The sequence below is a fragment of the Drosophila rhopaloa genome, unplaced genomic scaffold (genome assembly GCF_018152115.1).
Source record: "Drosophila rhopaloa isolate 14029-0021.01 unplaced genomic scaffold, ASM1815211v1 contig_3, whole genome shotgun sequence".
Lineage (NCBI taxonomy): Eukaryota > Metazoa > Arthropoda > Insecta > Diptera > Drosophilidae > Drosophila > Drosophila rhopaloa.
The window spans coordinates 9,079,947-9,095,846 of NW_025335123.1; the positions used below are offsets into that span (position 1 = coordinate 9,079,947).

General features: G+C 38.6%; 4 protein-coding genes across 7 annotated transcripts; 3 read left to right on the forward strand and 1 right to left on the reverse strand.

The window, feature by feature from the left end:
* Nucleotides 1-472: 472 nt before the first annotated feature.
* LOC108040230 lies at nt 473-3,665 on the reverse strand. The gene is made up of 4 exons (XM_017117589.2): nt 3,512-3,665; nt 2,830-3,092; nt 1,691-1,787; nt 473-584 (listed from the first exon to the last, which is right to left on the reverse strand). The coding sequence occupies exons 2-4, from the start codon at nt 2,849-2,851 to the stop codon at nt 536-538; spliced, it is 168 nt and encodes a 55-aa protein (XP_016973078.2). The 5' UTR covers nt 2,852-3,092; nt 3,512-3,665; the 3' UTR covers nt 473-535.
* Nucleotides 3,666-4,840: 1,175 nt separating this feature from the next.
* Nucleotides 4,841-8,677, forward strand: LOC108040232 (homeobox protein extradenticle). 2 transcript variants are annotated; one of them, XM_017117591.2, is made up of 5 exons: nt 4,841-5,027; nt 6,132-6,432; nt 6,698-7,016; nt 7,086-7,344; nt 7,407-8,677. In XM_017117591.2, the coding sequence occupies exons 2-5, from the start codon at nt 6,168-6,170 to the stop codon at nt 7,692-7,694; spliced, it is 1,131 nt and encodes a 376-aa protein (XP_016973080.1). In that variant the 5' UTR covers nt 4,841-5,027; nt 6,132-6,167; the 3' UTR covers nt 7,695-8,677. The 2 variants fall into 2 exon arrangements, with proteins under 2 accessions (XP_016973080.1, XP_016973081.1); XM_017117592.2 differs by lacking the exon at nt 4,841-5,027 and having other exon boundaries at nt 6,117-6,432.
* Nucleotides 8,678-10,402: 1,725 nt separating this feature from the next.
* On the forward strand, nt 10,403-11,360 carry LOC108040207. The gene is made up of 2 exons (XM_017117538.2): nt 10,403-10,520; nt 10,590-11,360. Exons 1-2 carry the CDS (start codon nt 10,498-10,500, stop codon nt 10,873-10,875), a joined length of 309 nt encoding a protein of 102 aa, XP_016973027.1. The 5' UTR covers nt 10,403-10,497; the 3' UTR covers nt 10,876-11,360.
* A 541-nt stretch (nt 11,361-11,901) lies between these two features.
* On the forward strand, nt 11,902-14,748 carry LOC108040238 (moesin/ezrin/radixin homolog 2). 3 transcript variants are annotated; one of them, XR_001769056.2, is made up of 6 exons: nt 11,902-12,960; nt 13,014-13,116; nt 13,188-13,397; nt 13,457-13,693; nt 13,754-14,641; nt 14,704-14,748. XR_001769056.2 is itself a non-coding variant. In XM_017117602.2 (6 exons), exons 2-6 carry the CDS (start codon nt 12,407-12,409, stop codon nt 14,549-14,551), a joined length of 1,902 nt encoding a protein of 633 aa, XP_016973091.1. In that variant the 5' UTR covers nt 11,919-11,993; nt 12,143-12,406; the 3' UTR covers nt 14,552-14,748. The 3 variants fall into 3 exon arrangements, 2 of the variants coding, with proteins under 2 accessions (XP_016973090.1, XP_016973091.1); XM_017117602.2 differs by having other exon boundaries at nt 11,919-11,993; nt 12,143-12,960; nt 13,754-14,748; XM_017117601.1 differs by having other exon boundaries at nt 13,754-14,748.
* Nucleotides 14,749-15,900: the final 1,152 nt, after the last annotated feature.

Below are 15,900 nucleotides of genomic sequence, written 5' to 3' on the forward strand. Positions count from 1 at the left end.
TTTGGCTTATAGTTCGGGTAATGATACTAATAGAGGAGGCCAGTGGTATCTATTGGTTGTATGTGGAAGGTAATTTATTGACTTCAGGCTTTTCGCTAGTTTGTGATTTTTCCAAGATACGTTTCTGTTCATTAAATTTTCTTTTTTTAGTATTGCCGCCGCTGTTCACTTAACAAATGAACCGAGAAAAAGCATAAATTGGTATTTTTCCGGAACCACGAATAAATTCTGCTTTACTCAAACAACGGTGTACTTAATTTGTTTGTAGATTCAGTTTGAATTGCTTTTGAATAATATTCTATTAATTCTTTCGCAAAGGTATTACTTTGTTGTTATTTTTCTGAAGTTTTGGTTGATTTTCGCCTTGGTAAATATTCAGCTATTCTATTCCTTCAGTCATTTAATGAATAATTAAATATATACATATATATCTATATATATATATATTTATGTATTTATATACATATATATATATATTTATTTATATTGTAAATTTACCAGTTTAAGTCTTTAAAAAATGGCAAAAACAACAGGCTCATGTGTACCTGAATGGCTGTAACTTCCGATGTCTGTTACTCGAAGTCCTGTAAAGGCAAGAGTTAAAGAGTTTTTTAATCGCTATATACATAATATACAAAACTCGATTATGAAATGGTCCTCGCAGTTTCAAATAACTTCTCAATCGTCTCTTCTCACAATACACTTTGGTCGAATCCTAATATTAACCTTTATAATTGCAATTTTTATTTGAACAAAATAGTCGAATGACCTTCAATTATTAAAATAATAGGCGTAACAATTTGACGAGTTCCGCAAAGCTTGGCGCCTTGTGATTAGTTAGTGCGAGACAATATTCTAGTGCTTTAAATCTCCTTATACACTTGCTAGCATATATATTATCTAACGTTAAATTACTCTGCCTTTCTCTATTAAAATAACGTTTCATAAATCTGCATGCAGCGAAGAAAATTACAATTATTTGGTCGATTGTAGTTTTGCTGTCTTGTCTTTCATTAGATATTTAATCAATTTTCGACGGGTATTACATGTATGTTGTGCTATAAAATCTAAGAACGAAAATAAATGTTCTATCTCTATTTTAAAAGCAAAAGCCAACCTTAAAATTGCCAAACCTTATACCCTTGCAGCTATACAAAAATGAATTATTTTATAAGACGACTATATTTTGATTATCAGGCCTATATGTTTAAAAACAAACATTAATTTTCAGATACATTTTTCTTTCGCTTTAATTGCAGCTAATCGTTTAATTTTTATTAAAATAAAACCGTGTTTATTCGTAAATGTTTAAAAAAAATAAACGAAAATAAAATATAGCCGTCCTTACCGACTTATATACTACCTGCAATGGAGTAAAGACTTTTGAGAAAGTTTTATCTAGACGGACAGGGCTAGACCATCACCAAGAATATATATACTTTATAGGGTCGGAAACACAAGGTTGCTCAAAACCGACCGAAGTACCCTGCATTTGTAGGCCTTCTTGGTCGAAAGCAAAGTTCTCTATTAAAACTAAAGAATACAAGTAAAACAGGCGGAAGGGTGAAGATTATCGGTTCGATTATAGTCTGTTCAATACTTTACGAGATACAAGGACATTTCTTGGAAACAATCGTCTTAAAATTGGTAAATAATCAATAAATGGTTTATAATAATGTCGTTGACTTACCGGTGACTTATGGTTCGCCCTTTTGAATTCATGCACAGCTCGAACCCTTTACTCCGTTTTTGTTGAATGAGACGTGCTGTTTTTTTTGCTGGTGTTTCTGAAAAATACAATTTTATGAATAAATAACTAACAGTTAATATAGCATTCGATATGAAAAGCACGCGAGAGATGTGTTCTTAAGTTTGCTCAACCCACAATGTATTTATACATGTACTTAATTTTAAACATAACAGAAAATTTCTTGAAGACGAACTACTACGAAAATTTTAGATTTGTCAAGGCTAGTTCCAACTAAATCTAAAGCCGTTCTCCTTTAATATGCAATAATTTAAACGAATATCTTAATCACAACAAATGGCGGTGCACTTAGCTCCAATTGTTCGTTCAACTTTACAGAACACTGTATGGTAGTTAGCGACTATGTTTTTTCTTAGAGATTAACTTGTGTAAGAAAAGGGACGAGAGTAACCGCAAAATAAATAAATACACAGAGAATTTGGGAGGATATTTTTCAAAAAGTTTCTATTGATATCCCTACTTGGATACTGATATATTTAAACTGACAGCTTTTTCAGTACCAGTTTTGATTTCGATTCTCAGTTCTTATTGCACAAATAAACACGAAGAAACCAAAAATGAATCATAAATAAACCATACGTTTTGTAAATCATTTTTGTCAGGCTTCAACAAGGATTGTAACAATTACTATGTTAGTATAGATTTCCTTAAAATTCCATCAAAAAAGAAAAACTAAACTAAGCTAAGCTATGTCTGTTATGTACAAGGGGTTTTAAATATATAAAAAAAAGACAGAATGCATATTTTTATGACATAATATTAGTACGAAATAAGCTTACAAAAAAGCAGATGTTTTAATTTTTCTGAATTTTAGTTGATTCTGAAATGCACTTTTTTTCAAGAAATAGCTGCAATAGATGTGGTTAATTTTTCTTACTATAAATTGGACGACCTTGCAAGCAATCCAAAATTAAAAATATATATTTCACTCCCTCACGCTTGTTTTAATGCATATCGCAACATGTGATCGAATAGTAATTACATTTTATATTCCGAACTATTCAGATAAACTAACTTACAAGTGACATGCAAGGAGATTACACGGGTTCTTTGTTACTTACCACCGTATCTTTCAAAAGTCATATAAGATTTTGTTTCCCCTCCTTGGGGTGCGCAATGCCAGTTCGCAAATTAGACAAAGATATCGTACTCTCGGGTATTCTTTGTTAAGTCAATCGGAAATTGACTCGAAAAATATATAAATTAAAAACAAACAAATCGCACTGCCACAGGAAATTGGTAGGTTTAATCAGCGATCCAGTGCTAATTTTACTGACGCTAAAGGCGCTTATATCGCAAAAATGTAATTTTGTTTTCAACTATTCTGTAAAGGGAAAGAAAATAAAATTAGGAATGCGCATGAACGAGTATATGTATACCACTTTGTATACTTTAATACTGACATTACTTAACTACTTAGTTTTAAAAAAAGGATAATATAATACTCAAGTGCATACATACATATATACATATATATATATTTTCTTATGTATTCAAATGTATAAAATATGTATGCAAAAATTAAAAATATTCTTTTAAATTTAAATGTGAATTAATTGTATTTATAGACGAATTTAAATTTCCTTCGGATCTAGTCTTAACACAGCGTTATTGAAAGTAATAGTAAGCTTTTTTGCCCAATAAAAGTAAATTTTCATGCACGTATGCATTTACATATGGATGGAAGCCACGCCATTAAAACTTTTGAGGTTGTGTTCGTTTAAGTCAATCATTTTTCTATACCTTTTTTTCAAGATAACATTAATGCGTTACTTGTAACAATCAAATAAAATTGATAATTTTGCTTAATAAACCATTTAGGAATATATATTCTCCAAAGTTCACGAACATACGACTCTACGTCACTGCACAATATAATGAATTACGTAGGGGTGCAATCCAATGTCTATCGATTGGGCAAATATGTTGATAATTATCTATGGCTACTTCACACTAACATTTCTGTATAAGCTTAACACCACTTTCTGGCAGTGTTTTTTCCACTGCAATTGTAAAGATCCAATTATATGTACATACATGATATATATTTTACGGCATTGCCCTCAGTGACAAATTGCTAAGTCATTGAATGTTTAAATAAGGCGAAACAGCGTTTTTTGTGTGACATATACAAAAAAATTAAATCCTATTTATTATTTATTCAAATAATTTGTTGTATTTTTTTCGGTGCAACAAAATACCCAAAAATATTATATACAAATTGTGTCCACCATCCAAATATTGCATTCCGCACGATATTATACATTTTTTTCGTTTACAGGAAAAACTAATGAAAACGTAACAAAAATAAGTGGCGATACAATACAAAAATGTTACAACTAATATTTTTATATTGGTAAATTGTGACAGGGAAGGCAGTCGCAAATAGATTATATAGACCTATTTGGCATATTTACGGTCTCCAAACCTTCACCTTCTTGTTTGTAGATGGGGCTTAAGTAGGATGCAGAGTTTCATATCTCTCAAATTCCTTATATAAGCGGAAAATATTGTGTTTGTATTTTTATAATCATGTTTTAATTTGTTTTTTTATCATTTAAGAATGATAAAATATGACAATATAAGACTCTAGTTCATATTAAACTTTCTAGAGAGCTATCAGGTATGTAAATTACTAATAGCATTATAATTATACATAGCTACATATTTGTTCCATGCAAATAGTGAATAAAGGGAGTTTGCAGTTTGAGGCTTTTCTGCTGTTAACTTTTCTAAAAGTTTATGTAATTTTAGATTTTATAGTTCAGCCACAGCCAAAAAAGTTGAAAAGTTTTAAAAACTCTTTGATTATTTATTGATTTCCGGTGTAAGGTTGTTTGTTCTTGAAAGATGGGCTAGATTGCGCTCAGAATAAATTTTGGAGTCACATCTTTGGGAAATTCAATCTGTACCTGCTGCAAAGTCGACAGCAGACCTTCGGCGGTGTGATTGCGCTATTAATAAAATAAAATAAAAATATCGATTTCTTGTATTTTGGCTTAGAAAATTTTGGATATAAAATATTCGTCACAGAAAATATTTATCGATATTTTCATACTCTCGACAATTTTTTCATATCGATTTATTTTTCTGCGTATACAGAACGTACTTTCATTTCGTTGTTTTCCAAAAAATAATTTATTTATATACTTGGAGATATTTAAATCGGCAAAAAATGTGTCGTTAAATAAGAGTGAATCTAAAATTATAGACGACTTCCCCAGCAAATATATAAAAAGGGCAATCACGACAAAAAACCGTGAGTACCAAATCTCGAATGGACGCTTCTAAATACTTACATGATACATACATGTTTACATAAATATGTATATCGATATGTACATATATCTTGTTATAAACAGTTACGAATATTTTCTGACGTAATAAACACCCATAAATGTAAATCTTAATATTAAAAAACAATTTTTTAACAATATAAAGATATATATTTAATAAAAATTGTGTGTGTATACATTTTTTATGTACATACATACAAACCCAGCAGGTTTTACTGAAGCTCCATAGTTTTTTTTTTTTCTGTTTTGCTACCACGAAACATACGTACTTACATGCGTATATATGGATGTATGTACGTGATGCGTTGTACATAAACTTAGCATTATATTTCTGCTTCCAATCAGATAGCAAAATGTCTTATGGGATAAGGGATTGGAACGTTTTCTTGATAAAAAAAATACACCTAGTTCATTAGTGCTTTTTGGATCAAATAATATAGCTTACAGTGGCTCACATGTATTAAGGAATAAGGATATCAATTTGGGAAAACATTTTATTCAATAACATTTATTTCCCGGGTAGCCATAAAAATGTTCTCCAAGTAAATTAAGGAAAATATTTTTGGTAAAATGATCTAAGGATTAATTTCTTTCTTGAGTTGCCGACTTGGAATTGATTTATACAACTGACCATATGTGTACAATTTTGAAGTACACATTCCTTAGAATCCTCAAAACCTTAAGGTGTTCCCCAATGTTAAAACATTACGTATCCTAAATTAGTTAAGTGACTTATTTCTTATTTTACTTGAACGTTAATTACTGGTGTCAGGACAGCAATTACATTTTTGTGATTTTTGACAAGGATAAATTTCGTCTGAAATAAAACTTTCAAATTTTAATGAGGAGAAAATTCTCGTCGGAAAAATATAATATAATAATATAATATTCCAAACTTTAAGCCCGTTAAGTTATAGTTTTTTTTTTATCAAAATGTTTATTTCCATATTCCTTATATTCGGTGTTTATGCGATGCCTGTTTGTATTAAAAAAATATAACATCTTTAACTTTTCTACAAAAATACATTCCTTAAAATTTACTACATTTTTAGATTTTTTTATTTCAGAAACAAGGCAAGCGCTTTGAAAATATTTGGTGAGTCATGGAGGATCCGAATCGCATGTTGGCTCACACCGGAGGCATGATGGCGCCACAAGGATATGGTTTGTCTGGCCAGGACGATGGTCAAAATACTGGCAACGAAAACGAGGTGCGCAAGCAAAAGGACATTGGAGAGATATTGCAACAAATAATGAGCATTTCGGAACAATCGCTTGATGAAGCTCAAGCCAGAAAACATACGCTTAACTGTCATCGGATGAAGCCGGCACTCTTCTCTGTACTGTGCGAAATCAAGGAGAAGACTGGTATGTTGAAAATATTAATCCTCTTTTAAACCTTTTAAATATTTACAAGGCAGATTAAACTTATTTCGAATTTTGAATTCAAATTTTAAAATAATAATTTGTGGACAATGTGAATAACGCAAATCAATAAGTGTAAGAGACTTTGTAAAGGCGGGAGACTCAGACATATCAAACTTTTTTTAATTCTAACTAAATACTTTGGCTTGCCGAAGCTAACTATCTTTCTCTTTTTTTCAACAACCACAATTACTTTCTATTATTATAGTCCTTTCAATTCGCAATACTCAGGAGGAGGAGCCGCCAGATCCTCAACTCATGAGATTAGACAACATGCTTATTGCCGAGGGCGTGGCTGGACCTGAAAAAGGAGGTGGCGGAGCGGCAGCAGCATCTGCGGCTGCAGCCAGCCAAGGTGGGTCCTTGTCTATAGATGGTGCAGACAATGCTATAGAGCATTCCGACTACCGTGCTAAGCTAGCGCAGATTCGTCAAATATATCATCAAGAATTGGAGAAATATGAGCAGGCATGCAACGAATTTACCACGCATGTTATGAATCTTTTACGTGAACAGAGTCGCACGAGGTTAGTATAAGGGAAAAGTGCGTAGTAGTAAAAATATAACAAAATATTGGTGCTGCATAATTATTTCAGACCTATTACACCAAAGGAAATTGAACGAATGGTACAGATCATACACAAAAAGTTTAGTTCCATACAAATGCAGTTAAAGCAGTCGACCTGTGAGGCTGTTATGATTCTTCGTTCGCGTTTCTTAGACGCACGTCGTAAGCGCCGGAACTTCAGTAAGCAGGCGTCAGAAATTCTCAATGAGTACTTCTATAGTCACTTGAGTAACCCATATCCATCCGAAGAGGCCAAAGAAGAGTTGGCACGAAAATGTGGCATAACAGTAAGTTCCAAAATAAATGCACTCTATTTCAGCATCTTATAATATCCGCTCATCTGCGCTAGGTCTCTCAAGTATCCAATTGGTTTGGCAACAAGCGAATTCGCTATAAGAAAAACATTGGTAAGGCACAAGAGGAGGCCAATTTGTATGCGGCTAAGAAGGCTGCAGGTGCTTCACCGTATTCCATGGCTGGTCCTCCTAGTGGGACAACCACACCCATGATGTCACCCGCTCCCCCGCAGGATTCAATGGGCTATCCAATGGGCTCGGGCGGTTATGACCAACAGCAACCGTACGACAACAGCATGGGTGGATATGATCCCAATCTTCACCAGGATCTAAGCCCCTGAGGATCAGGGCTGTGAACCACTCCGAATCGGAGACTCCCTCATACAGTTGCGGTCAAAATAACTTCACTGAAAATCTAACATGCAGTTTCTTCTTAATTATGTTTTCTTAGGGCGCTTGTAAGATGCACTCTTAAAACAAACTACAGTTTATATTTGCTCTTTTGCTAAGTCCAACAATTCTGAAATTAATAACTTGTTTAATTCTGCTTCCTTTTTTTTCTCAGTCAGTTAAGATTAAAATTCCCGTAAATTTAGATATAGTTCAGATAGACATACGTAAATAGAATAAAAATAATTTGTAATTAAATTCTGTTCGCTAGATTTTAAATTGATTTCTGAATGGCAAGTCTCCGGACATCAACGTGAAGCTATTCAACAATTTAAGCAGGATATAGCCAAATCGAGATATCATTATCTCGTAAATATCATGTTATCATTAAGCAACTTGATCAAGTATATGCTTCTTTTCATTATTGATACAAATGTGAACACGTTTGCAACATGTAAACTGTAAAATAAATAAATACGTAACTTTTGTCTTAAGCAAGTATATTTTTTGGCCAAACTGGAGTTACGTCATAACATAAATTCTTTAAATAATTATAATCAATGCAGAGACTTCTGTAGGACACAATTAGTATATATATTAACCATTGAAAACATATTCAAAGAAACTCAAATTAACTTATAGTATACGAATATTTTTACAAAGAATGGAGGCATGATTTTTAGTGCTTTTACTTTGACTGCAGCTGTGTATAAATATATTTTAATACATTTACCTATATTTGCGGGTATATACAAATATTGCATGTGTAAATCATACTATGACGGTTCTTTTTGGCTACATTACGTATACGACAGCAAAATAGTGTTTACTAAATTTAAATCTGTACGAAATTTTTAACTTGAACGATACGAAACTAAACCATGTATACGATGTATATCAAATAAATAAATAATACATGTTGTTGTTATCCGCACACGTCAACTAACTAAAAATATTTTAAATGTAAAAACGGTAAAGTCTTTGGAAAAATGAAATGTCCCATTCCTAACGAAAGGCGAATTTTTGCACTTTGTTTTAATTTAAAAAAACATTTCTTTTAATTTTAAATGTGTTTAAACTAAAAGAAAAGTATTTTATGTTGCCTAAGAATGTGCTGGTTACATTAAATTATGTTCGGTAAAAAATGCTGTCAATTAAATTAAATAATTTGTTAATGGTTTGAAAACAATTTTCTGTATTTAATTTTATTAGACTTAAAAAATAAATAAGTCCGAAAATTCGTCTTTCGCTTCGAATGAAATAATCGGGAATCTTTGCCTATAATAAAATGGATATTTAAACATATTATTTAAAAGAATACAAAATCGATTATAATTTTAACTTAAAAATTATTTTGTTTTTCGCCCGACTTTCGCTCACATGAAATGAAACCATTCAATGTATTTCAGTAAGATAAGGTACTGCATTAAAATTTTTGGATAACAATAGACAAATATATAAATACACAACTTTACACAAATAACTTAATAAATAAAATCAAAGTATTAATTATTGGTCTTAAGGGAACAATCGAGGTTAGATAGCTGTCCCCTATTTTTATAGCCTTTTAAAGGTTAGCATGACTGTAAAGGAGACATTTTTCAACCAAGTCTGTCCGCTAATGCGTAAACTAATCTGTCTGTTTACAGCCTAGTACTCAGATCGACGAAAACTGTTCGTCTGTCATAAGAGAGAGCGAGAGGCAAACAGCTGGCGTACACTTTTCGTCAGGCTTTTTTTTCACCTCGGTACTCAGATCGACCGAAAAATACCAGCAAATTACATCGCGTTGCCAACCACCTGAAATAAACTTTTATTGAACCCTAGCGAAAAGAATAAACAAATTAATCTTTTGGCGAGGGCTTCTCACTGAACCTTTTAAAAAATGGAGGGAAAAAATAAAAAAACCCGCAAAAGTCGATTGCAGAAGTTTACTTGTGGGGAAAAGATAACATTAATACGATCTGTGGAGTCCCACCCAGAATTGTGGGGTTTGTCAAATAAAAAACATTTTAATGAAACCATTATAAAAAGAGCGTTGGAGGAAATAGCCTGGGAAATGGATAAAGAAAGTAAGTCATTATTGTACATTATTAAATATTTGTTTACGAGGAAGTGTACAATATTTATGTTTAGGTAATAGTTGGAATCTGTCGCGGAAGTCGCTGCGGGACAGCTATAAATACCACCTAAAATGCAAGCGACCGAAGAGTTAACAACTGTTTAAATTTAAATTAAAGTTTTTCCGCTAGTGAACTCGTTTTTCAATCTGAGTAAAGCCTAGTACTCAGATCGACGAAAACCGTACGCCAGTCATGAGAGAGAGCGAGAGGTAAACAGCAGGCGTTCACTTTTCGTCAGGCTTTTTTCACCTCAGTACTCAGATCGACGAAAAAATACCAGAAAATTTCATAGCGTTGTCTGCTGAAATGAACTTTGGGTGAACGCTAGCGAACAGAATAAAAAAGTTAATCTTTTGGCGTGCGCTTCTCACTGAACATTTTAAAAAATGGAGGGAAAAACTCAAAAAACCCGAATTATCAAAAATAAAAATCTTTTTAAAAAAAATACTAACGGTATATTTGCTTTAATCAAATGGTATATTTTCGCAATTGAGATGGCATATTTTAAAGTAAAATTTAAACGGTTCCGCGGTCACACTGCTGGAAGTGAACAAGGGAAACAAGAGGACAGAAAGAAAGAACAAAACAACCGAATAAGCCAATAAGAAGCAACGCAACTTATTGGCCTGAAATGGCTGGATTTCTGAAGACACGGTTAGTAAGATCAGCCATGCTAGGGATTCATTCCACATGATAAATCCTCGAACTCTAACTTCTACACAGGAAACGCAGCCGGGAGGACGACCTGCCTTGCGAGTCCACGCCCCTCTCGAAGCGCATTAACAACCTGCACCTGAACTACGACGACGGTAACAGCAGCAGCAGCAGCAGCTGCAGCATTCCGCCCCTGCCAGGAGGAGCTGGTGCCCCCGAGACAGCCGGAACCGGAGTCGCGGCCGGGTACGAGTACAACCCGGAGTTGGGTGCCGAGCAGAATCCGTACTACTACGAGAAGAACAAGATGCTGTACGATCTGCACGTGGAGCGGATAAAGCGTAGCACCCAGTAGCCCGGAAACCCAGAATCCCGGAGTCCTGGCACTAGCCATTCAAGTGCCAATCCGAGTTTTCTACGACACCAACACTTTGTAGTCCTAATTTTAGAATAGATCGCGTCCGCTCATATTATTGTGTCCACAGATCTGGAGACGGAGTCCCTCAGCACTTGCATTTGTGTGATAAACATAGTTTACTTGCAGAGCATCGGATGCGGCAATAATACTACTAGAAATCGAGCCAAGATTTCCCCAAGCACGCACATATAGCCTAAGTCGTCTATTTATTAAGCGGGACTGTTAGTATACTAAGCACAACCCGAATTATCTTTTTTTTTTAAGTTATGTACCCAATAGAAGGAAAAGCTCTGCTTTCAGTAGAAATATGATTCCTTATCGGAGGCTAGTGTGGGATCGGATTGGGTCATTTGTTGAGTTACTGGAGGTGGATAAATAAGCTACAGCGACCTGAAAATAAACACGATGTGCTATTTTCTAAAGACAGTTGATTATTTATACACCCATAACATATTTTGCTTACTTTCGAGCTTTCCAACATTGGCCCGTGTTTGTGAATGCATAATTATAAAAAATTATAAATTATTAAAAAAAAGAATATATTATTAATCTGGTCAAAATAATATTAACAATAATATGGGCAACTTTAAAAAACTTTCAGTTGAATTTTGCGCTCAATCAAGTAATTAGCCATTAAAATTTTTTTTTTTAAATGGTTCGCGTTCGAGGTGGCAATGCCAAACGAATCTAGTATTTTGTGTTCCATTCATCTTGGAAGAAAAACGCTGAAATCGGTTTACTATTCATCTGAATGTTGGACATTAATTATTTTGGTTACTGTGTCTCATTTTAGTTTGTGGTCTGATTCCACCTGACATTGGTGTTTAATGTCACCATAAAAATACGTTTTATATTAGGACGAAAGACAAAGCTTAAGGGATCCCCCTAATAAATATTCCTCCGGATTTCATACACACAGTCATTGCCAAATGAGTATTTTCCCTATTATCACATCTGGCCACACTGATCACGTTCATGCCGCACACATCGCAAACTTTGCGAAGAATTGTGAATACAGTGCAAACAATTGACCGACTTGGACTCCGTCGAACTCGGTAAATGTGAAACGCTATTTACCAACCTGTCGGCTAGTTGCTCGACCTCAAGGAGACGAAAGTTGGTTAAGCACACTGCCCCCACACGCAGTTCTCGAATCGCGCATCCGCATGATCGAAGTGACTTACTCTTTCTTGCTCTCGCGCAGCCTTCAGCCCAGAAATTGTCATTGCCCGGAGCAATAACTTGCCAGGAAAATGAGGCAGTCCGTGAATAGCGAGGACCGCAGGAGCAGCAACCAGGAAGAGGGCCACTAGCTGGCACAGGAGCAGCAGTATTATCAGAAGCAAGTGGAGCAACAAGTTCCTGCACTCAACAAGTTATCACAGACAGCACTGGGGCATACATCCCCACTAAGAACATCCAAATCGAATCCAACATCATATCGAAAATAGCACATCACATAATCGCGATGAGCCTCTTCGGCACCAAGAAGAACCGCTCCCTGTCGGTGCGTGTGAGCACCTTTGACTCGGAACTGGAATTCAAGCTGGAGCCGCGCGCCTCTGGGCAGGACCTGTTTGACCTGGTGTGCCGCACCATCGGGCTGCGCGAGTCCTGGTACTTCGGACTGCAGTACGTCGACACGCGCAGCAACGTCTCCTGGTTGAAGATGGAAAAGCGAGTGCGCGACCAGCGCGTCGAGCTGCATGCCAGCAACAATGTGTACGTCTTCAGCTTCTACGCCAAGTTCTTCCCGGAGAACGTCAGCGAGGAGCTGATCCAGGAGATCACGCAGCACCTGTTCTTCCTCCAGGTGAAGCAGAGTATCCTCTCCATGGACATCTACTGCCGGCCGGAGGCGTCCGTGCTCCTGGCCTCGTACGCTGTGCACGTGCAGTACGGTCCGTACGACTACGAGACCTACAAGGACGGCATGCTGGCCGGGGGCGAGCTTCTGCCCAAGGGGGTGACCGATCAGTACCAGATGACCCCCGAGATGTGGGAGGAGCGCATCAAGACTTGGTGAGCATCACTGAACCTTAAATCAAGCCACTTGTTGAGAGTGCTTCCCCCAGGTACATGGACCACGAGCCCATGACGCGCGACGAGGTGGAGATGGAGTACCTGAAGATCGCACAGGACCTGGACATGTACGGAGTGAACTACTTTCCTATTACAGTGAGTAAAGGAGCAAAGGACCAATGTCTTCGGATGTGCCAGTTGAACCTAATCATTTTTGCGCTCACCAGAATAAGAACAAAACCAAATTATGGCTGGGCGTCACCTCCGTGGGCCTGAACATTTACGATGAGCGCGACAAGCTAACTCCAAAGACCACGTTCCAGTGGAACGAGATACGGCACGTCAGCTTCGACGACAAAAAGTTTACCATTCGTCTAGTGGACGCCAAAGTTTCGAATTTCATATTTTACTCGCAGGACTTGCACATCAACAAGATGGTAAGCAGTCACTTTTGAATGCCTTGGAATTTGTTACATGTCCCGTCCCTGCTCGGCAGATTCTTGACTTGTGCAAGGGCAACCACGATCTGTACATGCGCCGTCGCAAGCCAGATACCATGGAAATCCAGCAGATGAAAGCCCAAGCCAAGGAGGAGAAGCAGCGCCGCCAGATTGAGCGAAAGAAGTTCATCAGGGAGAAGAAGCTGCGAGAGAAGGCGGAGCATGAACGCTACGAGCTGGAAAAGAGCATGGAGCACCTGCAAAACGAGATGCGCATGGCCAGCGACGCACTGGTAACTGTTCCCTTGAAAGTCTACTCTTGTTCTACGATTGTGTGTTCCTTTAAATTTCAGCGCCGTTCTGAAGAAACCAAGGAACTGTACTTTGAGAAGAGCCGCGTGAACGAGGAGCAGATGCAGCTGACCGAGTGCAAGGCGAACCATTTCAAGACGGAAATGGACCGACTTCGCGAGCGGCAAATGAAGATCGAGCGGGAGAAGCACGACCTGGAGAAGAAGATCCGCGATGCCGACTTCTATGTGCACCAGCTAACGGTGGAGAACGACAAGCGGGAGGCCGAGACGGAGAAGCTGCGAAAGGAACTGATCTGCGCTAAAATGGCCGAGCGCGAAGCCACCGCCCGGCTGCTGAACTTCCTTAATAGCGGTCGCAAGTCTTCGACGGACAGCCTGCTGACCACCTCCAGTGTCTCGCATGTGGCCAACACGGCGTCTAGCATGGCGGCCATTAGCACGCCATCGCTGACCACCAGTAGCTCAACCAATGACATGGAAATCGCCGGCGGTGCCGAACTGACCACCCACTACCTGGCCCAAGGCGACAACTCCAGCGGCATCTCTGACGACTTTGAGCCCAAGGAGTTCATCCTGACCGACAACGAGATGGAACAGATAACTAACGAGATGGAGCGCAACCACCTGGAGTACATGCGAAACTCCAAGAAGCAGGTGCAAAACCAACTGCAGACACTGCGCTCCGAGATCGCGCCGCACAAGATAGAGGAGAACCAAAGCAACCTGGACATCCTCAGCGAGGCGCAGATCAAGGCCGGCGAAAATAAGTACTCCACGCTCAAAAAGCTGAAGTCTGGGTCCACAAAGGCGCGTGTGGCCTTCTTCGAGGAGCTTTGACCGACCTTGTTGCCTTTGTAACATGACTAACCCCTCATCTAGCTGTACGATACTTGTACTTGGTGTGTGCCTGTGCGCGTGCTAGAGTGTGTGAGTGCCTTAACCGTAGGTGTATTATACTATACTAAATGTTTTTCGATTGTTTACTCAAGCCGCTGCTGTAATAAACCAAAATTGCAAGGCCTGGCCCAAAGATAGATGACTCTGTATGATTCTGTGCGCAGGGATGTTTTTGGTTAATGAGAGATTTGAGTTTAAAAAATAAGGTAATATGTTGTTACATATTCCGCTCAGCGGAGGTGTCCAGCGGGCAGCAGCTGTTCACCACGGCGCGGGACCAGCTGCCCACACTGCACATGGAGTTTCCGCCAACTATCGCTCGCACAACACTGGTCTCCGCTGGCTGATCTGCAACAGCGACAAGAAGGACGAAGCGCGTCTGCGCGGTGATTCTGGCCGGCTACAATCTGACCTACTGTCAGCGCTCGACCGGCCGTCCGGACAACTGCACCACGGTTAAGGTGGACCGCTACACGAACAAGAACGTCATCCAGGACCTGGTGCCCTACACGGAGTACAGATGCTTATTTACTCGGAGTCGCGGAGTACAACCGCACCGGCGAGGCGCCGCGGGAGCTGCAGCTGCTCCGGGTGACCAGTGCCAGCGTGGAGCTGGCCTGGAAGACCCCGCTGCTGGCCAACGGCGTGGTGCGGGCGTACGAGGGCACCTTCCGATCGCTCCGCGACAACGTCACCGAGAATTTCCGGGTGGGCGCCTCCACCGAGGAGCTGCTGGACAAGGAGAAGCCCATCAGCTTCACGCTGGGCAATCTCACGGCCTTCACGCACTACGAGGTGAGCGTGCGGGCACGGACACTCTATCTCTCGGATCCCAGCAATGCGATTTACCCCAGCACGGCCATCGGAGTTACGTCCTCACAGATTTTTCTTGTTTTAAGTAATCTGTTAGCGAATTCCATATACTATGTAAAAATGTATATATTATATATTTTTCAATTTACAATCCAGCGACTTAAATATTTTATAATAATCTTATCAAGTAAAAGTGCTAAAAAAAAAAAAAACATGCGCAGTCGTGGTTCAATCCAGCGCCGCCACTGCCGCCGCTGCGTCCGCCTTCTTTCCGCCAGCCCACCTGCTTAAAAAAATGGACAACTACGTGCAGGCTTCGGACTTGCACAAGCTGAAGCCCCTCGTTGCAGCTCCCTTGATGCCATCCGGGGTAGACGTCCTGGCGGGACCTTCGCCAGCAGCCTCGACGTCGCCTTCGCCGTTCCAGCTGCCACCAGTCGGAGCAGCCGGGCAGCCAACTGCACCTACGCCCAAAC

Bases quoted from the DNA above. Each gene is read 5' to 3' on its own strand.
- LOC108040232 (XM_017117591.2), top strand. From the start codon at position 6,168: ATGGAGGATCCGAATCGCATGTTGGCTCACACCGGAGGCATGATGGCG. The intron at 7,017-7,085 runs GTTAGTATAAGG...TAATTATTTCAG, and splicing joins CGTGAACAGAGTCGCACGAG to ACCTATTACACCAAAGGAAA. The intron at 7,345-7,406 runs GTAAGTTCCAAA...CATCTGCGCTAG, and splicing joins CACGAAAATGTGGCATAACA to GTCTCTCAAGTATCCAATTG.
- LOC108040207 (XM_017117538.2), top strand. From the start codon at position 10,498: ATGGCTGGATTTCTGAAGACACG. The intron at 10,521-10,589 runs GTTAGTAAGATC...ACTTCTACACAG, and splicing joins GCTGGATTTCTGAAGACACG to GAAACGCAGCCGGGAGGACG.
- LOC108040230 (XM_017117589.2), bottom strand. From the start codon at position 2,851: ATGACTTTTGAAAGATACGGTG. The intron at 1,788-2,829 runs GTAAGTAACAAA...TGTATTTTTCAG, and splicing joins GACTTTTGAAAGATACGGTG to AAACACCAGCAAAAAAAACA. The intron at 585-1,690 runs GTAAGTCAACGA...TTGCCTTTACAG, and splicing joins GGGCGAACCATAAGTCACCG to GACTTCGAGTAACAGACATC.
- LOC108040238 (XM_017117601.1), top strand. From the start codon at position 12,407: ATGAGCCTCTTCGGCACCAAGAAGAACCGCTCCCTGTCGGTGCGTGTG. The intron at 13,117-13,187 runs GTGAGTAAAGGA...TGCGCTCACCAG, and splicing joins TGAACTACTTTCCTATTACA to AATAAGAACAAAACCAAATT. The intron at 13,398-13,456 runs GTAAGCAGTCAC...CCTGCTCGGCAG, and splicing joins ACTTGCACATCAACAAGATG to ATTCTTGACTTGTGCAAGGG.